This window comes from Salvelinus namaycush, chromosome 41, assembly GCF_016432855.1.
Source record: "Salvelinus namaycush isolate Seneca chromosome 41, SaNama_1.0, whole genome shotgun sequence".
NCBI classification, from domain to species: domain Eukaryota; kingdom Metazoa; phylum Chordata; class Actinopteri; order Salmoniformes; family Salmonidae; genus Salvelinus; species Salvelinus namaycush.
Window position 1 is genome coordinate 5,894,963 of NC_052347.1, and position 22,635 is coordinate 5,917,597.

General features: G+C 42.3%; 2 protein-coding genes across 6 annotated transcripts in view; both read right to left on the bottom strand.

Annotated features, from left to right (window-relative positions):
- Positions 1-1,039: 1,039 nt before the first annotated feature.
- On the bottom strand, positions 1,040-13,564 carry LOC120034218 (stAR-related lipid transfer protein 3). Of its 3 annotated transcripts, none has more exons than XM_038980692.1 (14): positions 13,505-13,564; positions 9,844-10,088; positions 7,495-7,572; positions 7,222-7,299; positions 7,041-7,094; positions 6,351-6,468; positions 5,983-6,084; positions 5,638-5,786; positions 5,049-5,111; positions 3,854-3,949; positions 3,605-3,684; positions 3,319-3,423; positions 3,051-3,144; positions 1,040-2,942 (listed from the first exon to the last, which is right to left on the bottom strand). In XM_038980692.1, the coding sequence occupies exons 2-14, from the start codon at positions 10,060-10,062 to the stop codon at positions 2,838-2,840; spliced, it is 1,341 nt and encodes a 446-aa protein (XP_038836620.1). In that variant the 5' UTR covers positions 10,063-10,088; positions 13,505-13,564; the 3' UTR covers positions 1,040-2,837. The 3 variants fall into 3 exon arrangements, with proteins under 3 accessions (XP_038836620.1, XP_038836621.1, XP_038836622.1); XM_038980693.1 differs by having other exon boundaries at positions 9,844-10,064; positions 13,505-13,514; XM_038980694.1 differs by lacking the exon at positions 7,041-7,094.
- A 624-nt stretch (positions 13,565-14,188) lies between these two features.
- The window catches only part of LOC120033924 (protein phosphatase 1 regulatory subunit 1B-like), a 29,715-nt gene continuing 21,268 nt past the window's right edge, over positions 14,189-22,635 (bottom strand). For all 3 annotated transcript variants that reach the window (XM_038980324.1, XM_038980325.1, XM_038980326.1), the window contains 4 exons: positions 18,819-18,902; positions 18,628-18,703; positions 17,224-17,361; positions 14,189-16,262 (listed from right to left, as the gene is read on the bottom strand). In XM_038980324.1, the coding sequence (XP_038836252.1) occupies positions 16,126-16,262; positions 17,224-17,361; positions 18,628-18,703; positions 18,819-18,902 (435 nt within the window). In that variant the 3' untranslated portion in view covers positions 14,189-16,125. The remainder of the gene's footprint in view (positions 16,263-17,223; positions 17,362-18,627; positions 18,704-18,818; positions 18,903-22,635) is intronic.

The window sequence follows — 22,635 nt, forward strand, 5'->3', positions numbered from 1 at the left end:
CTACAGAGGAAAGAAGGCTACATATTGCATTTAAACAAAACAAGCTTTTGTTTAGGGAATTTACTTCTTCAAAGTAAAATATGTGTTGCTAGATGTCACCGCCCCTAGGCCAATAACCTGGATGTACTCCTCACGTAGTGGAAATGGTAAAACAGAAAATATATCAGAGAACCGTTTCATCAGTGAACAAGATAATCAGTGCTCCTATTATATAAAGACTCTAGATTCTATCCACGCAGAATGGACCTCTTTTTATTTTTTTATTCTGGACTAAAGGTACGCTTGGTTCACAAAATGATCTCTACCCAAATGCTGTATCTTATATAAAACACTCATCCAAAAGGCAAAAAAAGGACAACATAGTAGATTGAAGTGTAAATGTTAATGGAGAGCTCCCATGAGATGGCAACTTTAGTCAGTGTTATCACTAATAAACACCTCAGCCTCAAGCACACAGAGAGCCATGCAAATGGTAGACAGGGTGAGAAAGAGGGAGACTGGGAAATGGAGCGTGACCATGTTCATTAGGGCTTGTAATAGGAAACTTTTTAAAACAATAAGTGTTTCTTATTGGACAGCCTGGTCTCATAGACTAGGCGCAACATAGTACACGTAAATCCGGGACACTCATATTAGGATGACGTGTTACGTTTGGTATGGTTACATAACACCCAAGGTTACTTAAGGCAAAAAAACAAAAGTAGTGTGGTTGTCCCGGCCGTTTAACGTGAACGTCGAGCAACCCAAAGGTTGCTGTGGACAAGTCCAGGTAGTCCCTCCATGTTCCAGTCCGTTTTGTTCAGTTCGGCACCTAATGGACAAAACCCTGTGTGTTGCCTGCATCTACTCAGTGGTTTGTGTCACGTTCCCTGTGAAATCGTCCTTATCAGAGGAGTCACTCCTAATATCACAAGTGTACATTTTGTAAATCAGGCTTTTCAGTGTATGGGCCTACAGGATAACCTACTCAACCAGCCATCTTGGATAGTCTGTGTTACAGGGTTGAGGGGTATGTTCACTGGAAAGGGGAGTCAGGATGTTTCATCAATAACTATTTAACATTTTATTAGAGATTCAAGGCAGGTTAATCTTCTGTTAAAAAATATAGTTGTTCAGTATCCTGGTAAGATATTTGAAGACGATCATAAATTGACACATTTTTGTAAATGATCAGCAGTTTGTATGATTTCAAAACATTAGAACAATCATCGAAATAAATAAAAAATACACAACTGAAAATAAAACAACCTTTGCAACACATACCTTTAGCAAACAAGTGATATTCTAGTAATAGATAAGTCCTAACAGTTCAAGTGTGGTCACAGTGACACTATACGCCCATTTCTGTCACTGTGACAAAGGCACCAAACCAACCAACAGCTTTCTCTGCCCAATTATTAGTTAAGAGATTTACAGAACTGGTGTGAAAGTGTGAAACTCCCACTCACACAGATGGCAAACTGTTCAAATTATCTTCAGACTTTTTCCCCTCTTCTTCACGGAATTCAAAGACCTTATTTTCACTTTGACAGCTCATACATTTCCCCCCCCCCCAACATGTTTTGTTTCTTTTCTGATAGAATAATGTAGCTAAGCCGGTTAACTAGGGCCCTAAAATAGAGTGGAGTCCAAAACAGAACAAGTCCGACTTGTATTTTTACAGGACTGCAAGGCATTAGAGGGGAACATGAGTTCTCACAAGTGTAACGTTCAATGACCTGACATACCAGACATTCAGCACTGCATCGACATGCACACAGCAGGCTGATGGCTGAAGGTTGTGATATGCAAAGCAGCATGCTTTTATTACATACAGAGAATCAGAACTCCAATTATAGCCAATTTCAATATTGCATCCACCACAATGTTGAACATAACGAATCACAATTCACTTACTGCTACTTCTCCATCTACAGTATGTCTGCAGTAAAGGCTTATCTCAGAAGGCTGCGATACATTTACCAATACAGTTACAATTTAGGTCAACCATCATTAAGGGCAGTTGGATTCCCTCTAGCTAAAAAGGCCACTAAAGGCTTGGCACAGAAGAGTATCTGAAACTCTTTATGAACCCGTGAGCGACCGATAAGTCATCACAACCACCCATCTTGAGCTCCATTAAGTAGGTGGTCTCCCGTTGTTAGTAGAGCTGTGGTGGTGTCGCCCCCTAGTGGCTGGAGGACTACAGCACTCCTACAGTCAGTTTCAAATGGATCACAGTGCAGTGAGGGTCAACGAGGACAAAAGGAACACGCTGTGGGTTCATTGTGTTCCAACAGTTCAATTTTTGTTTATGATGTGGTCCATGTGTAGCGGTTTCCCTGGTTACCAGAGAAGGACAGTGGAAAAACAACAAGAACAAAGCATAACAGCCAGTCAATGGCGAACATAAATGTGCAGTAGAATAAGGCTCAGAGTTAGCGGTCTTCACCAAGTCTCATCAAGCGTAGTCCTAGTCTGACCTCCATTACACTTTCAATACTGTTAGACTTCTTGGCTGGAGGGAGAAGCAGCCAGCACTGGTATCAGTGAGAGAAACAGCAGAACATTTACATAAAAACGAGTGTAACTATGTTTAAAAACAACATGGAGTTCCTGGGAGAGGAGGAACATCTCCTCTGACAGCCCCAGACCTCCTCACGTCTAAAAGACAGGTGAAAGTACAGACACACCAGTCTCCCATCCTCTAGTCTAAGTACATTTGATATCCACCATAATCTCAGGTGCACTTCCAACTGTAGGTGTTCCCAAAAATCTGCAGTGACACCACCAAACCTGCGGTGGCGCTGTGGGTTGCAAGCATCTAGCTTCCCTACAGGAAGTAAGTGAGAGGGCATCTAGCGAGTGGACCGTAGGTCACGGATGCGCTGGCGTAGATGGGCCATAAACTCAAACATGGTGGCAGCCAGACTCTGATGGATAAGGTAGCGGGGCAGTCGACCCTGAGACAAAACAAGATCAGACATGAAAGGTATACTGCTTCTCCAGCCCACTGACAATACCTCAAAGCAACAAGCACACACAAACCATCCTCAACAGTCTGTTCTTACCTTGAGGTCTGTGTTGAGCACCCAGATAAAGGTACAAACCGAGGGGTTACTGCTGGACTTCAGGACCACAAACCCTCCTGGACCATTCTCACCTCTAGGGAAGAAAAGAGAGAGAGGGACGGATGGTAGGGAGGAGAAGAGAGAGTTAGAGGAGAGGGATGGTAGTATCACATGTCGGCTAATTAACTAGCATGAATGGTCTGGTTGACGCGATCTGCTTTCAGTATTGTTCCCAGTGAAATGAGGCTGTCTAGAGGCGAGGCCAGACCTGACATAGCGACTGTGCGGCGGCTTGGCGTCATGGTCGGTTGCCATGCCAGCGGAGACGTAGCAGTCTCGTTTGCGTTCCACCCGCCTCACATTCACAAAGTCCCTGAAGGACACAAGGACATGAATTACTTTTACATTCAAAACATGGACAAAACGAGGGTTGGAACCCTATATAATGTACTACTTTTGACCAGAGTCCTATGCGGGCCCTGGTCCAAATTAGTGCACTACATAGGGAACCGGATGACTCCATATTCGAGGTAGTCCATGTTGTGTTGTGTTACCTGGCAGACACTACCCCCCCTGCTGCTCCGGAAGCGATATCGTACGACACCAGGGTGTTGTCATCCACCCTCTGGAGGATCTAAAGGAACAAATGGAGAGCAATGTCAGCCTTTGGCATCGTATGGGCCACAACAACTTATCTGAATCATAACAAAACAGTTTTCGCAGTAGGTTCACTGTACTCGGTTAAGCCTGTTTGTCTGATGACTGGTCATGAGAAAAAGAGGAAAGAGGATAGTGCAGGTTACCTGGCAGCCAGAAACGGTTTTGTTCCACTGGGCCATCTTCTCTGGCTGTAAGATCACCTCCTGGTACACCAGCTCTGCAGGACACTGCATGAAGGCCTGGGACATACAGCACACAAACACATAGCTATAAATACAAAGCCTATCAAACAGTCTAGGAAGACATTGAATATACGATATACAGTGCCTTCAGAAAGTACTCAAACCCCTTGACTTTCCCCACATTGTTACAGCCTTATTCTAAAATTGATTAAATCGTTTTTTCCCCTCATCAACGTAGACACAACACCCCACAATGACAAAGCAATTTATTTATTTTTACTGAAATATCACATTTACATAAGTACTCAGACCCTTTACTCAGTACTTTGTTGAAGCCCCTTCGGCAGCGATTACAGCGTTGAGTCTTCTTGGGGATGACGCTACAAGCTTGGCACACCTGTATTTGGGGAGTTTCTCCCATTCTTCTCTGGAGATCCTCTTAAGCTCTGTCAGGTTGGATGGGGAGCGTCGCTGCACAGCAATTTTCATTTCTCTCCAGAGATGTTGGATCAGGTTCCAGTCCGAGCTCCGGCTGGGCCAATCAAGGACATTCAGAGCCTTGTCCTGAATCTACTCCTGTGTTGTCTTGGCTGTGTGCTTAGGGTAATGTCGTGTTGGAAGGTGAACCTTCGCCCCAGTCTGAGGCCCTCGACACAATTCTGTCTTGGAGCGCTACGGTCAATTCCTTCGACCTCGTTGCTTGGTTTTTGCTCTGACATGCACTGTCAACTGTGGGATGTTATATAGACAGGTGTGTGCCCTTCCAAATCATGTCCAATCAATTGAATTTACCACAGGTGGACTCCAATCAAGTTGTAAAAACATCTGAAGGATGATCAATGGGAACAGGATGCACCGGAGCTCAACTTCAAGTCTCATATTTCAGTTTTTAAAAATTTCTTATAAATTTGCAAAAATGTCTAACAACCTGTTTTCACTTTGTCATTATGTTGTATTGTGTGTAGATTGCTGAGGCAAAATATGTATTTAATCCATTTTAGAATAAGGCTGTAACGTAACAAAATGTGGAAAAAGTCAAGGGGTCTGAATACTTTCCGAAGGCATATAGCCCAATATACTAAATACTTACACCAGACAAGCCACACGTTATGAAAGCAAAGGCCATACACAAAAATGAACAGTGATGACCCTGTACCTTGAGAATGAAGGTCTTTCCATGGAAGGGGATCTCCAGTGTGTACACAGAATCTCCCACGTCCTGACAAAAGGAGAAACAACGACATATTAGCAACATCCAGTAAATCTGTCACTATTAAACCATCTTGTGTCCAACCCACAAACTAACAGTGTACAACAACAGGTAGCTAACTAAAAGCAATTGGCACACAGGTGTCACTCATCCCATGGAGGGCCAAGTGTCTGCGGGTTTTTTGCTCCTCCCTTGTACTTGATTGACCAATGATGGTCACTGATTAGTTAGGAACTCCCCTCACACGGTTGTCCAGGTCTTAACTGGATGCAAATTGAAAGGAAGTAACAGAAACCTGCAGACACTCGGCCCTTCAGGGCGGTAGGTAGCCTAGTGGTTAGAGCGTTGGGCCGGTAACCGAGCTGACAAGGTAAAAATGTGTCGTTCTGCCCCTGAATAAGGCAGTGTTCCCTGGTAGGCCGTCATTGTAAATAAGAATTTGTTCTTAACTGATTTGCCTAGTTAAATAAAGGTTCAAATAAATTAAAAAAAAATCCTGGAATGAGTTTGACGCCCCTGAACTTGAGCCCCTCACATTGTTCTTCTCAAACTTCCAGTTCTCCTCCTGGGCCAGGATCTGTTCCACCACGGCCATGGCCTCTTTACCCTGCCTCACCAGCGCCTTCTCCTGGGGGGAGACTGCCCTGCGACCCAGACCCTCCTCATCCAGGTCCTCCTCAGACCCTGGTCATCATAAAACACACACACACACACACACACACACACACACACACACACACACACACCCACCATGGAGATTACAGTTAGGTAAGAGACAGCGTAAAGGTGAAACAAAGAGAAAGAGATATGGCAGACAAGGAAGATTGAGAAAGACATTGAGAATTACAAGGGAGAGAGAAAGGGAGATGTAGTGTGGTACCTGCGAGGGACTCCGGTGGAGAGTAGAACTGTCCTTCAGACACAGCGCGAGGGTAGATCATGGGAGCTCGCTCCGACGCTGCGTTCACTGCTGCTAGGTAGGCTGAGGGAGACACAGACCGTAAAGGGAGAAGTAAAAGACCACATATCTTCCTCTCCTCTTTGTCCATTCCATTATTGCAAATGTATCCATCTCATCATTCCATCCTACTTGTCTGTCCAATACAACCCACTTCTCCCTTCTGAGGGGATTTCCTGAGGGCCCAGACCTTATTTTGCAAATGCATGTGCTCTGGCAAAATGACAGAACAAACATGGTCAATGGAAACCCCCGGACCATTCAAATGTATCCATCTCTCTGTGACTCACCTCTCTCATCACCAGCCTCTATGGAGAGCACCTTGAAGTCCAGGAACCACGTCTCCAGCCACGCCACCACAAAGGATGTGATGGGCAACACGTAGCCAAAGGCATTCTGGGATAGCAGCTGTGTGAGGAATGACATGTCAGTCTGAGACAAGTGGTGTATATATAGGCTACATCCCAAATGGCACCCTATTCCCTATTTAGCACACTACATGTGACCAGGGTCCATAAGGGTCTGGTCAAAAGTAATGCACTATAGAGGAAAGGGTGGCATTTGGTACTCTAACATACACATGTGTAGACAGCCATATTGCATTTGAATAAACACTACTACTTCTGCCATTTCCGAGATGTGACGCTGGGCAGGTATCTTGACAAAAGCAACACTTTGTCTCCTTCCCCTTCGTTATGAATAAATAGCGAAGAGATTGTAGGGGTGTGTGGCTTTCAGGCTGTCGACACGGCGCGTTGACACAGAGGGCAGAAGAAAGACTTAACTCGGATCATAATAGATTTGAATGTACAATCCCCACCATGCTGCGTACACAGTAACGGTCAACTGCAGACAAACTGACAATATACTCATGTTCTTATTGAATAGAGAAGTGAAAATGTGAAGTGGCTCGGGAACACAGACAAGTGTGGAGCTCAATCAAAACTGTTTCTGGTAAGAGGAGAGAGGGAGGCACTCACATTGGAGAGAATGACTTTGGCTACAAGGAAGGAGCTGGTCACTAGAGTGGTGATCTATGAGAATGAAACACTGTTAAAAACAACAGCTGGTATTGGGTGAGAGCAGTCAGCACACACCACATATGACCATCAGTCCATCTAGGTACCAGGCTGTCGGGTCTGTCTCAAGGAGCGCTCTTACCGCAATGACCCACCAGTGCCTCAGACGCAGAGCAGCATAGCCCAACTGGAGACACAGGAAACGAAACCAGGCAAGGAGCTGTGGTGGAGAAAAAAAGACAAACAAGATAAGAGTAAAACTACCAAGTTAATTCCGTATGTGGTCATGAGAGCTGGCCATGTTGACTTAGCTTTCAATACAGGCAAGCGTCGGCATGCGAGTCACCTTGACAGTACGTTCAGTCAAACGTACGACTTTCTGACCGATTATTAAAGCTTGATCGTTTACACTCACAAAGATGTCAAAGAAGGAGGACTGGAAGCTGTACTTGACAACCTCCAGCTCAAGGCTCTGCCAAATGGAGTTCTGGATCTGCAGTGGGACAAGGCAAGAGTAGAACCATTCAGTAAACATGCAGCCAGAGGCCATCTCTTCCTATAACATACATACATCATCATTAGGGAACAGTCATAACTAGAGAACATAATTGACACACACAGAGAAAATAACCGAAAGTAAACTATTAACAGCGCTGCTGGGAATCTAGCAATCTTGTTCACATTTTTAAGGAAGTGGTAAAGTGATAAGAGCAATACACTGGGTGTACAAAACATCGACAACACCTGCTCTTTCCATGACCGACTGACCAGATGAATGCTACGATCCCTTATTGACGTCACTTCAGATCAGTGTAGATGAATGGGAGGAGACAGGTTAAAGAAGGATTTTTAAGCATTGAGACATGGATTGTGTATGTATGCCATTCAGAGGGTGAATTGGCAATGCAAAATATTTAAGTGCCTTTGAACAGGGGCTGGGCGATGTGGCCTAAATATCATATCATATGGTATTTTTCACATTTTTGACAGTATTTTATGTTTTTGAAAAGTTAAAGTTCAAAATTTGCTTTATGGTAGTACGTGACCCTAAGGTGGTAACACATATATTCTAAATTATTTCAAATTAGTCTTTATCCATTCGGATTGTTTTATATTGTTCAATTCAACTTCAACCTAAAATAATTTCCTGCACTCATTTGAGAGTTTCCACACTGCCACGATATTGGCAAAAATACTAGGCCGTATTTTTAACCAAATGTTGCAATAGCGATATTATCATAATTCTGTAGTTCGAATATAAATAATAGTGGGCACTTTGAATACAGTGTTGTTTGGCATGACAACGAATGAAAATGCCATGGACGAGTTATTGTGACAGTGTAGGAACCAAAGTGATATTCAGTGTTTCCTAGGGTACCCTATAATCTTTGGCTACATTAAATCTTTATTCATGTACATATTCATGCTTCGCCTATTCCTCTTTGATTTAGAAGATACTGTTGCACAAACAACATGCTGATTTAAGCCTCCACCAGTACTGGTATCAGGCTCTATTAGCTGGCTACGTTTGCTCCGACTCGGTACTTTTATTAGCTAGTTAGCCAGCTAACAAGTTATTAGCATTAGTGGCTAACACGATTTAGCTTAACCTGCTAAGAAAATACAAACTAGCTGTTTGCAGATGTAAGAAACACAAGCTGATATTGTAATTATAGAACGCTTGTGGATTTATATTAAGATCAAAGTGGAAACATCGTTGTCATCAACATTGTTGCATGTGCTGTATTGACCATGCAGACTGAACGAAAGTGTCTCGTTGTCAAGCAACAACAAATGCGTTCCTTGAGTGACAGGGGGTGGAACTAGGGCTGTGTTGAAAGCGGCATGGAGAGAGAGAGCAGAGAAAGGTGACTCAGGTAGCAGAGTAAACTATAAAAATGGACGTTACACACTGCGTATCACATTTAACAAACCAAACATTCAAATTGCTTTATAGAAGGTAAAGTAAAAACCCAAACGGCCGTGCATAAATACCGGTATATAGTAAAATACGGTATACTGCCCAGCCCTACTTTGAACAGGGTATGGTAGTAGGTGCCAGCCATACCGGTTTGTGTCAAGAACTACAACACTGCTGGGATTTTCACAATCAACGTTGCCCGTGTGTATCAAGAATGGTCCACCACCCAAAGGACATCCAGCCAACTTGACAGTCAACACAGGAAAGGGAAGGCCAGCATCCCTGCGGAACGCTTTCGACACCTTGTAGAGGAAGGGGTTCTTAATGTGTGGTATACTCAGTGTATACCCTGTGGTACACACACAATATACACAATTGGCATAATGTAGAACAGTGAAAATAAGTATGGAGAGTGACACAGAAAAATTGTCAAAAACAAGGGGCAGAGACCAACAGGTGAGACACATAAAAGAAAGCAACAATACATGGGTCCCCGAGCGATCTAAGACACTGCATCTCAGTGCTAGAGGACTAACTACAGACCCTGGTTCCATTCCAGGCTGTATCACAGCGGTCTAAGACACTGCATCTCAGTGCTAGAGGACTAACTACAGACCCTGGTTCCATTCCAGGCTATAATACACCCGGCCATGATTGGGAGTCCCGGCGGCGCACAATAGGGCGGCGCACAATTGGCCCAGCGTCGTCCGGTTTAGGGTTTGGCTGGGGTAGGCCGTCATTGTAAATAAGAATTTGTTCTTAACTGATTTGCCTAGATAAATAAAAGGTTTAATAAAATAAATAAAATGAGAGTGGAAATAGATTGACAAGGAGTGAACTCACATTGAGCTCGATGATCCACAGCAGGGAGATGAAGAGGAGGTCAAAGGTGACAAAGAGGCAAAAGGTGCGACGGACGTCCGAGATGACCTTCTTCTCCCCAGGGGGCACCACCAGGTAGTAGGAGGAGGGGAGGGATACAGTGGTGGAGTAGGACGCATTCAGAGAGGCGATGGCAGGAAGGCTCCCCCCAAACTCCCCATAGTCCACTCCGCCCGGCATTCCTACTGAGAGAGGGGCCGATCCACCTGGGACAGAGAGAGGGGGAGTAATGGTGAGGTGTGGCCAGTGAAAGTGCAAGGATAAGGGGGAACTCATGTTGGGCTGGTCTGCCAGAAGCGGTGGAGTTTGCTATAATTTAAAAGCTTACAAACAGTGTTGAACTATTTGACTATTTCTTAGAAAAAAAAGTTAAATCAAATTTTCTTTTTAAACCATTAACGTAAATTCTAAAAACACAAATGACGATTTTTTTCATATTCTCATACACTACATGGTCAAGAGTATGTGGACAACTGCTCGTCAAACATCTCATTCCAAAATGATGGGCATTAATATAGAGTTGGTCCCCCCCTTTGCTGCTACAACAGAATATCTGGGAAAGCTTTCCACCAGATGTTGAATCATTGCTGATGGGACTTTCTTCCATTCAGCCACAGGAGCATTAGAGAGGCCTAATCACTTGACCTGGCTCGCAGTCGGCATTCCAATTCATCACAAAGGTGTTCGATAGGGTTGAGGTCAGGGCTCTGTGCAGGCCAGTCAAGTTCTTCCACACCGATCGACACAAACCATTTCTGTATGGACCTCGCTTTGTGTGCGGGGGCATAACAGGAAAGGGCCTTCCCCAGACTGTTGCAAGCACAGAATCGGCTACAATATCATTGTATGCAGTAGCGTTAAGATTTCCCTTCACTGGAACTAAGGGCCCTAGCCCGAACCATGAAAAACAGCCTCAGACCATTATTCCTCCTCCACCAAAATGTACAGTTGGCACTATGCATTGGGGCAGGTAGTGTTCTCCTGGCATCCGCCAAACCCAGATTCGTGCGTCAGACTGCCAGATGGTGAAGTGTGATTCATCACTCAAGAGAACGCGTTTCCACTTCTCCAGAGTCCAATGGCGAGCATTAAACCACTCAAGCCGACGCTTGGCATTGCGCATGGTGATCTTAGGCTTGTGTGTTGCAACCAAGGACAGACGATTTTACGCGCTTCAGCACTCGGCGGTCCCGTTCTCTAAGCTTGTGTGGCCTACCACTTTGCGACTGAGCCGTTGTTGCTCCTAGACGTTTACACTTCACAATAACAGCACTTATAGTTGACTGGGGCAGCTCTAGCAGGGCAGAAATTTTACAAACTGACTTGTTGGAAAGGTGGCATCCTATGACGGTGTCATGTTGAAAGTCACCGAGCTCTTCAATAAGGCCATTCTATTGTCAATGTTTGTCTATTGAGATTGTGTGGCTTTGTGCTCAATTTTATACACCTGTCAGCAACGGGTATGGCTGAAATAGCTGAACCCACTAATTTTAAAGGGTGTCCGGTGGACTTCAATCAAGTTGTAGAAACATCTCAAGGATGATCAATGGAAACAGGATGCACATGAGCTCAATTTCGAGTCTCATAGCAAAGGGTCTGAATACTTATGTAAATAAGGTATTTCTATTTTAATACATTTGCAAAAATTTCAAAAAATCTTTTCGCTTTGTCATTATGGGGTATTGTGTGTAGATTGATGAGGGAAAAAATGTATTTAATCAATTTTAGAGCAAGGCTGTAACGTAACAAAATGTGGAAATAGTTAAGGGGTCTGAATACTTTCCGAATGCAGAGTACTGTATTCTAGTCAAGGCCATCTTATTCAACTATTGCTGTACATATACTATTGTATCCTATGTATTCTTCAGATATATTACATTTTCTATCCATATACTGTCTATACATCACACACACGCACAATATTTATACTCCGGACTCAGACATGGCTTGTTCTAATTTTTATCTATATTTCTTAATTCCATTCTTTTACTTTTAGATTTGCTTGTTGTGTGTATTGTTAGATATTACAGCACTGTTGGAGCTAGGAACACAAGCATTTCGCTACACCCGCAATAACATCTGCTAATTATTTGTATTTTTTATTTCACCTTTATTTAACCAGGTAGGCCAGTTGAGAACAAGTTCTCATTTACAACTGCGACCTGGCCAAGATAAAGCAAAGCAGTGCGACAAAAACATAAACACAGAGTTACACATAAACAAACGTACAGTCAATAACACAATAGAAAAATCTATGTACAGTGTGTGCAAATGTAGAAGAGTAGGGAGGTAAGGCAATAAATAGGCCATAGAGGCGGAATAATTACAATTTAGCAATTAAACACTGGAGTGATAGATGTGCAGATGATGATGTGCAAGTAGAGATACTGGGGTGCAAAAGAGGAAGAAGATAAATAACAATATGGGGATGAGGTATTTCATCCCCTATACACAATTATGTGTATAGGCGACCAATAACATTTGATTTGATCATCATCATCAATAATGATGTTCTATTCTAGACAATAGATCATACAAAATGATTGCCTGATGATCTTCTGAATTTCCCAATACCCTGTTTGTAAGCTTTTAAATGATATCAATCTCAACCATTTATCTTTTCCAGTGAGGAAGATATGGATGGTATGCAAAAATGGGTCAAATTTGAGCACCTTCATCTCTTGGATGTTTTGGCATTCAGGTCCAAAAAGGCACTTTCTGACCACTTCTACCATGGGCAAATATGTGTAGATTTCGTTAAAATTAAAAGGGGTCCTGTCAAAAAGTGATTGAATTAAAATGTAAATACCTCACAAGGAAAACTTAACATAAGTGTTTTCAGTAAAAAGGCATACATGCACGGAAAAGGTAAAGATAGATGTTGTCAATCAACAAGACTTGATCTTCACTGTGATGGCCGGCCGGCCCCACCCTCTAATAAAGTAAACAGCAGATACTTTGAACATTGGACTGTTAGAGATAACAATAAATGCTGTTGATTTATCTGATTCTGAGAAGGCCTATTTACAGTATTGATTCGCTTAGAATGCATCAATTAGCATTGGGGTTGAAGACTGAACACATTAGGCTAAATTACCCTCCTACAGACAAACAACTTAACCCTGAGATCTGGCCTGTGTACCGCCAGCCACATTACATAAGTGACCAATTTGACCAACCAGTCGACACAAATCACTGCATTAGAAATCGTACTAAAACTGTACAATAACTAGGTAACTTATATAGCTAACTAGCTACAGTAGATAGCTAGCTAACCAGCTAGCTAGCTGACAGCTAAACTGAAACTGGCAAGCTACAACTGGCTTAGCAATACATGCAGGTTCCGTTTACGTACACACATGTACAATTAGTATATAATACTGGGGGTAATATTTAATTGATTTAGGCTTGCATTACAAGTGGAGAAAACAACAGTGCTAGCGCTGGCTTTAGTATTACCATTAGCTAGCTAACAACATAGCCACAGTATACACCCCATTCTCATGAATATATTACAATTAAACATAAATAAATAGGACACAAATGTCACATCTGAACAATGACCACACGAAATTGGTTTGAATGTTATAAGGAAAACTGTAGTCCTGAGCCTTTAACTCACCTAATTTAGTACATCATCATCGACGAAACGTATCTTCCGGGAATACCTTTTACATGAAATGGGTCACTATCTCACTTCCGGTTTAGATTTGGGGTAATCTTGTTTTAATGTCTATGGTTGTACGATGTTAGCTATTTGTTTTTAATCTGACAACAGTAGCATTAGGCTACTTAAACTACAAATGCAATATTAAAGGACCTACCATTATATTTGTCTGTTGATGCAATAATTTATCAGTCCAAAGAAATTAATTAGCATACTTTCTAGGAAGCCTGTTTTTAATTTGCCAGCTGACTTTGACAGTTTTGTTTTCCATGCGAGTGTTTTCTGACATACTCCACTTGAAGAACATACCACCTGAGAAGCAACCAGACAGCATTCCAAGTATCAGAATTCCTTCTGGAATGTGGGTAGTGTTCATTCATTCCGTCATAGGCTGTGAAATACGGACCACTTGTTTCAATCATTTTATGCGGTGCAGTAGTACCTATAATTAAGGTCATATATGTTATTTTAAAAAGCATATTTTCAAAGTTTTAGGATTAGTTTCACACACCAGAACAAATCGAATTCCTTCATCCAAGCTGTGTCCTTGTGTATTACTGTGAGGATTACTTTGTATGTTCATCACAGACACACATACACACAAGGAATGCAGGCATGAACGCACACACACACACAAAGTCATTTCAAATCAGGAAAATGTGTTTATTTAGATATTGTTATTGTGGCTCACATTGAAATGTCTACATCTTTAACAAGTACAGAAAAAAGAATGAAATAAAGAAGAATATTATCGATTCAAGTTCATTCTTGCCATGGCACTCGCCTATTGACCGTGGAGGATAGAGAGACTTGGAGAAGGAGAGGATGCTCACTCCAGCCAGACAGTGAGAGAATGGAGGGAGTAGGTGCCATATGTCTCAAAACTTTAAAGGGCTGCCCAGCCCATACACCCAGGCAAGAGAAAAGAGCATACAAAAGTTCAATTGTCCAACAAAAAGAGAATCAAAACAATGACTATATATTAACAGTTGGTACAGATTGAGACATTCAGCTGTGACACTACCAAAATGTATTCCGCTGACTCAAGCAATCCTGCAGTTGGAGAACAGATGTGATGGAAATAAAGAAAACTGTTTATTAGATTGACATTATCAATGAGAATATGATGATAATGACATTCCGAGGGTGAATATTTTAATATTCAAATGTGTCATTCCATTTCAGCGGGAAGAGAGAGAGAGAGAAAGAGAGTCACTATGTATTGTATTGTCTGCGTTGTTTTTCATGAGAATATGAAAAACACAGTTATCCAAGTCGTGACTAAAAGGTTACTAAACGTTGTGACAATTGTTCAACAGAAAGAGACCGTATACAGCTAAGTTGATTAATGCATCTTTAGACAGGAAATTATTTAAACAAACAAACAATACGAATCTGATTCTGGATACAAAACTAATACATTTTCTTTCTCACAAAAAAACTACATTGGACTACTTTTATAAAAGCATGGCATCCTCACATACACCCAGAGTACATCATTGACACAAATAGCTTTGATGGACACCAAAAATAACTTCAAATGCATCACAAATAAATGTTTCAAATACATTACAAATCTAGATCATTTCAATTATATAGATGCATATTATCTGAAGGCCTATGCAGTACACAGTTTATTGTATGTGAATCCATGTCAATACGCACACTCCGGTTATTCTACATCCCCTATCTTGCCACAAGATGGCAGCAGCTGCTCACTTCTTCCAAGAACAAGATCTTAATATGATTATGCTGCAGAGATATCCAATCTAGGCCAGAGTGAAATTTGGTACACATAATACAGGTCTTTGTGATTTTAAAAGGAACCCATGTGGGAGTCTGTATTATCATGTCTGCACAGTAATGGGGCAGCTTTAGAATATAGTCTGAACCGATAGTGAGATGATATCTTCTGTGTGTGTGTGTGTGTGTGTGTGTGTGTGTGTGTGTGTGTGTGTGTGTGTGTGTGTGTGTGTGTGTGTGTGTGCGTGTGCGTGTGCGTGTGTGTGTGTGCTCTATACTGAAGCTGTTCATCAGCGTTTGTCCGTTTACAGTTATTTTGAGTGTCGTGTAATTATTTCTAGCCATTATTCCATTGCTTTGTAACATTAAAGAGCAAAGTAAGAAAGTGAGTTGTGAATGAATGGTTCCCCTGACATGGAAGAGAAGACTAGCGTTGCAGTGAGGGACCTCAAGGTCACAGTGACCTTGCCCTATCCACTAGTCTTATTAGTTCTAAGGAGCCACTCCTCACCTCTTCACAAGGGCCATATCTATTATACATTCTCTCTCCCTCTCTCTCTCTCTCCCTCTCTCCCTCTCTCCCCCTCTCTCTCTCTCCCTCTCTCCCCCTCTCTCTCTCCCACTCTCTTTCCAGATTTTTTGCTCACAGATTTGCCGACAGTACCTACCTACATTCATTCATTCATTCATTTAATTTTAATACTTACCATCCAAACTTAGAAGCTCTCTTTCTCACTCACACGTTCACACATTAAAATCACTCATTCATTCACTCAATCATTCACACATCTGCCACCATCTCTCTCCCTTCATAATTCTTTTCCAAAGTAGTGTTAAAACTTAACACTTTTGCGCACTTTCTTTGCCTTCTCATCTGTCTTTTCTTCTGTCTTTTCCTCCTCTTTCTCTTCCTCCTCTTCCCCTTCATCCGGCTTCTCTGATTGGTCTATGGTGCTGGTCGCTTGGGGGTCTATGGAGACAAGAGGTGACGTCAAAGAACAGCAGCACACACTGGTCTCCTTCAAATCAAACCACTAACCTTTTACACAAGTAAGCTTGAAGACTACTTAGATTTGTGGATTTTGAAACAAACAACACTAGGGAAAAGAGGTTAATCAATTCATGGGACATCATAATAACTCTACTCCCAAACTAGTCTATGGTAATCTGGTTCTACTTGTCATTTCCTGGTCAGGCATGTGCCTCCTGTGAGTGTGTGTGTAGAAATACATGTGTGTGAAACATGGTCTGAATCAAGTCTGAATCATACCAGTACATATGAAAGTGACTACTGCATAAATGTGCACGTGTATGCAGGCATAATTAGGCAATTGCTCTAGTGAGGATAATCACAGTCTACTTCAATGTATCTTTAAGAGTCCCTGTCTCGCGATGTGTGACACTACAGTCACTTTGCAGCCGTGTTGCGTTCAAACGACAGATTTATAGAAAAATGATGACAGTAATAGCCAATGAAACAGCGTTTAACGATGCTACAGGAGGGATTTCATTAGGAAGCTCTGCCATCTGGGCTGGCAGCCCAGCATCCGTACTGATGCCACAGAGAGAGCAGACTGTTAGCCTGTTAGCCGTGGCTAGGCATCTCTGGCCCCTGACTGGCACAGGGCAGGATGGGAGCACAGGGAGGTCTGTGGTGCTCTCTGATAGATTTGGTGGAGTGATGCTAATATGTGCTAATATCACAGCTACTTGTCTGCAGAGAGGAGTTTATCTGAGGCCCTGCTGTTTTGAACACGGCATAGTGAAACATTCAGCCCATTTGACTGAAAAGTGGGCACTGAATAACAATGGCTATACACACAGCTAAACATGTAAGCTGGTTACACCATTGGTCAAAGCATCAATGCGATTACATGAGTGAGTGTATATAGTGTGTTACTGCTTGACAGTGTATGGAATCCCTATCTCACCAGCAGCTTTGGTGGGGAATCTTTCCTCCCTCTCCTCATGACAGGGGTAGTCATCGTACTCCTCCCCCTCAAAGGGGTCTTCCAAGGGGGGGTAGACACCCAGGTTTTGCATGTGTGCCTCAGCCATCTTCTGGACGGCTGGACGCACACATACACACACACAGGATACACAGGAACACACACAGGGACAAACACAGGGACAAACACAGGGACAAAGGGAGTGAGGGATAGCTTCAACACTGTCAACGTTACCATGCTTCATACGGGCTTTCAGATGCATGCCAGACAGACAGATAAGCAGCCAGCCACCCAACCAGACAGACAGACAGTTAGACAAATTGAGGGGCAGAATAGCCAGCACTTTCATGTTTTGTAGTTTGTAATGGACTGGTATTATACATCTGTGTCCTTTTCTCTTTCCTGCATTTGTTTTTATCCTTTCATTTCTCCTGTCTGGTCCCCTGTTCTTTTGCTCTCTAAACAATGCTGACTCACCTCTCTCTCTCTCTCTCTCTCTCTCTCTCTCTCTCTCTCTCTCTCTCTCTCTCTCTCTCTCTCTCTCTCTCTCTCTCTCTCTCTCTCTCTCTCTCTCTCTCTCTCTCTCTCTCTCTCTCTCTCTCTCTCTCTCTCTCTCTCTCTCTCTCTCTCTCTCTCTGAGCCTGGCTGAACTAATGAAGGATGGTATACTGATACAGGAACACAGAGTGGGTTATTATAATAACACTCTACATGCATACAGTAATCCCCCTTTAATTAACATCTACTGACAAGCCTCCAAATAGATTTTTTCTGGTCTTACTAGCACATGCTCTATGTTTATGGCTCTGCGTGCAACAACAAGTATGAAGCAACATTTAGAACTGTGTGTGTGTGTGTGTGTGTGTGTGTGTGTGTGTGTGTGTGTGTGTGTGTGTGTGTGTGTGTGTGTGTGTGTGTGTGTGTGTGTGTGTGTGTGTGTGTGTGTGTGTGTGTGTATCTGCAGCTGTATACACTCCTTTGGTAATCCTGGATGATCCAGAGCTGCACAGACTCACTCAGTGTCTCACAGCTGTCACACTCTCTAATCTATCACTCTCCCTTTTTCTCTCTCTCTCTCACTCTCTCTCTAGCTCTCTCTCTCTCGTTATGTGCATAGAAACAAAACATGTGTATACATTTCTATAGAAGAAATCCCTCTTGCACGTAGATACAGTATAGAACCTACTCTTATAAAGACACTCCAGCTGATTGACGTGACTTGTATTAATTTGTCACGTGCATCTGATCCCACTGCCCCCATTTCACAAATAATACAATCAGGAGGCAACAGAACAGTAAAGCAAGGTAAACACAGTATCAACACAGGGATAATTCACCATACAGAGGACATGTATACACGACTTACTCAGTCAGTTATACTCTTACCTTTCAGGGATGGTGGCTGATACACATTTGGGTTGACTCGCTTGGGCTTGAGTACCCCATTCTCTCCTACAATCCACTGTGGAAGGAAGAACAAGTTGAATGTGGCCTGCAGTTTTGAAATAACACAACCGTTCATATGACTGTAGGGTGACATGCAGTTATCCTCTGAGGTACTAGGGGCGCTCTGTTACCTGATGGCTGGACTGATCATCCTCAGGAGAACACTGGTCTGCCACTCTGAACAGTGTTGCAGGTGTAGGCCGCCGACGCCGGATCTAGACACGCACGAGAGAGAAGTAGAGAATCATCCAACATCGTTTATTTCTGTGTGAGGCTGTGCTGAAGAGTAAACAACAACAAAGTCCCAGCCAACGTTGCCACCAATACCCTGAGTGACTTGCTAAGCTCTTGATGAAGTGTTAAAAACTCATAAATCAAGTCTCTGTATAGAATGTTTCTAACATGCAAATAGAAATTCGGTATTTTGGGTGCCAGCCATCTCATCGGGGCTTGTAATGCGTCCAGTTCTCCTAATTTGACTCCAGGCAAAGAGTCAAGTCTGAGTACTGTCGGGACAGGTCAGGGGTCAGAGGTTAGGGGTCAACAATTGGTCATCAGAACAGAGGACATCCAATTATGTCACATAGATCCCTTTCCTGCAGTTGAATGACCAAAGCGCCCTCTAGTGGCCTCATGTGTGCAATGTTATTAGTATTTTTCATAAGGGGGGAGATTGGCGGAATCTAACCCCAGCATCAGGTTAGTGTTACTGCCCTCCTCTCTCCTCCTCTCTCCCCTCCTCTCTCCAGCCTCTCTAGACCAGTGGCAGGCAGACTGGAGCTCACTCCCCTTGAGTTTCCTGTTTACTCTATATCCTGTAGTACACGGGTAACCAATGGGTAACCTGCTACCCACTCTAACTGGGTGCTCACAGTATGCGACAGACGGCTCTCTCATTCTGTCAGCACTGGCATTCTTAAGCTACAGTACAAGGTTAATTAATTTGACAATGGAAGGAATGCAGAGAGAGGGTCAAGGAGAACGGTTTATGGGGCGTTCTGTTCTGTAGTTTTAATTCCAGGTAGACCCCACTGTGAAGGTTTGGCAACAACACTCGCAAGCACACAGTCTCCAACAGTCTAAAATAGATCAAGCAGAAAACAGTTTGCTAACTAGCTGTGGTAAGTTGTTTTGGATACATGCATTCAGGTCAGATGAATAGCGCAGTACAATATGGATGGAAGCCTGGAAAGTCAAACAGAGAAGTTCATGACAAGTCTCCTCACTGGGCACACAATTGGGTAATATTTAGTAAGTTGATCAATGAGAGTCCAACCTATTTTCCCCCCACTCAAAAAGACAGCCAAAGGTATGTGGAGTTCCCAATGTGTTAACAATATTATTTTTAACCATCGAAAACAGAGGTTGTCAAATTGGGGTCCACCGCCAGATCTCAATTTTTTAAATATATATCCTTTTTTTAATATACATTTTTTGGGGGTAATATTATTAACAACAGATTAAAAGACTTTTGGCCAAGTATCTGTGTCACGCCCTGGCCTTAGTATTCTTTGTTTTCTTTATGTTTTTTAGTTAGGTCAGGGTGTGACATGGGGAAGGTATGTGTTTTGTAATGTCTAGGGGTGTTGTATGTGTATGGGGCAGAGTAGAGTAGTGTTGTCTAGTTATGTCTATGGCTGCCTAGATTGGTTCTCAATCAGAGACAGCTGTCATTCATTGTCTCTGATTGGGAGCCATATTTAAGGCAGCCATAGGCAGTAGGCTTTTGTGGGGTGTTGTCTATGTTGAACGTTTGTTGCTTGTCTGTGCACTAACGTTTGTAGCTTCACGGTCGTTTGTTGTTTTGTTTCTGTTTATGTATAGTGTTCGTTTCGTGTTTTCTCTCTCTTCTCAATAAAAGAAGATGTATTTTCCACACGCTGCGCCTTGGTCCACTCTCTCTCACGAAGACGATCGTGACAATCTGTGGAATAAGTTAAAAGTGTGTAAAAAAAATACACAGTAAAATAATTAATTTACAATCAAATCAATCAAATCAAATCCAATTTCACTTGCATCGTAAACAACAGGTGTAGACGAACTGTGAAATGCTTACAAAGTATGTTCTTAATCCTGGGCAACACGAGCCTGGGAGGCTCACAGGGATATTGGTATCTACAGTACTCCACCAATTATACATTTTTCTATTCAATACTACCCCCCCACCCCCAAGTTTTTATTATTTTTTATTTTACATAAATGCACTGTAATTTAAGCTTTAAAAGTTTTTTCTCAGTGTTGAATGGCAGGTTATCACCCTCAAAGCTGCAACAGTCAAAAAATATTTCTGTCCCATGACAAAATGTGTAGAATTACAGGAAATTTGATTGAAAACTGCTAAATGTTCTCTCTGATACCAGGAGGCCTTTAAATGGTCTTTCCCCGGGCCCGAGACGTCCTCCAGCCATGTACTGCAGACGTCATAGTAAAACTCCTTGTAGGCTATTGTTAAAGCACTCGAATTGTGTTCTGATTATGAACGGGTCTCTAATGAATTTGCTAACACAAAAGGGGTCCCCGGCCCCAAAAGGTTTGAGAACCCCTGATCTAAAATTACAACCAAATTCCAATGAAAAGATCAATGCCTGATATTTGGTTTAGTTGTCACTTAAATGTGTTATCACTGCGCTTCCAACCATTTAAAAGCACATACAAGTTCAAATGGGAATACAATGTCAGATGTTTTGTGTATTTATACTTAAAGTACTTAATACTTTATTTATACTTAACTTAATGTGTTATCACTGTGTTTGATCAAGCAGCATGTTCAAATGACCTGGATTGCAGTTAGTTGAGATTACATTAAAGTACATGGTGCAAGGGATCAATGCTGTTTTAGATTCTATGCGGATTATTATAGCAATTGTGAAGATTTCCACAGACCTGCGAACCTGAACATGCACGCTTTTTATGATTACATAAGAAGACATTTATTGTTACAGTAACCTCAAACTGTGGCCATGGATGTGTTACTCATTTTAAGGTTAAATTAATATTGCTACATTAGTTTGGAAAATGGCCTTCACATTAGGCTATTTGCTGTCTTACAAAAGTAATGTTGAATTGTGTTTTGTTGACAACGCAACCCAGTATCAACTTTCTAAGGAGATGCATCTTCTGCATGGATAGCCCCATCGGTGCCACTGAGCTTGGCTTTAATTCCAACTTGTCTACAAATTAATTAACAATTGATTTGTTGTATTTCTGTGTTCATTTCAACCAAAAATCTACATACGGTTGAATCTCTATTCTTTAACTTTTATTTTTGGTTGAATGGAGAAGTGAATCCCACATATTTATTATTAGCTTGTAGATTCCATTTGAAATCAACCAAAGCTTGAAACCCTAGGCCTATAGTTGAAGTCGGAAGTTTACATACACCTGAGCCAAATACATTTCAACTCAGTTTTTCCACAATTCCTGACATTTAATCCTCGTAAAAAATTCCCTGTCTTAGGTCAGTTAGGATCACCACTTTATTTAAGAATGTGAAATGTCAGAATAAAAGTAGAGAGAATGATTTATTTCAGCTTTTATTTCTTTCATCACACTCCCAGTGGGTCAGAAGTTTACACACACTCAATTAGTATTTGGTAGCATTGCCTTTAAATTGTTGAACTTGGGTCAACGTTTCGGGTAGCCTTCCACAAGCTTCCCACAATAAGTTGGGTGAATTTTGCCCTATTCCTCTTGACAGAGCTGGTGTAACTGAGTCAGGTTTGTAGGCCTCCTTGCTTGCACACGCTTTTTCAGTTCTGCCCACAAATTTGCCATAGGATTGAGGTCAGGGCTTTGTGATGGCCACTCTAATACCTTGACTTTGTTGTCACTAAGCCATTGTGCCACAGCTTTGTAAGTATGCTTGGGGTCATTGTCCATTTGGAAGACCCATTTGCGACCAAGCTTTAACTTCCTGAATGATGTCATGAGATGTTGCTTTAATATTTC

Coding starts and splice junctions, on each gene's coding strand:
- LOC120034218 (XM_038980692.1), bottom strand. CDS start 10,062: ATGCCGGGCGGAGTGGACTATGGGGAGTTTGGGGGGAGCCTTCCTGCC. Junction 6,085..6,350: donor AGAGGCTGGTGATGAGAGAG/GTGAGTCACAGA, acceptor TGTCTCCCTCAG/CCTACCTAGCAGCAGTGAAC. Junction 3,145..3,318: donor CCGCACAGTCGCTATGTCAG/GTCTGGCCTCGC, acceptor TTTCTTCCCTAG/AGGTGAGAATGGTCCAGGAG.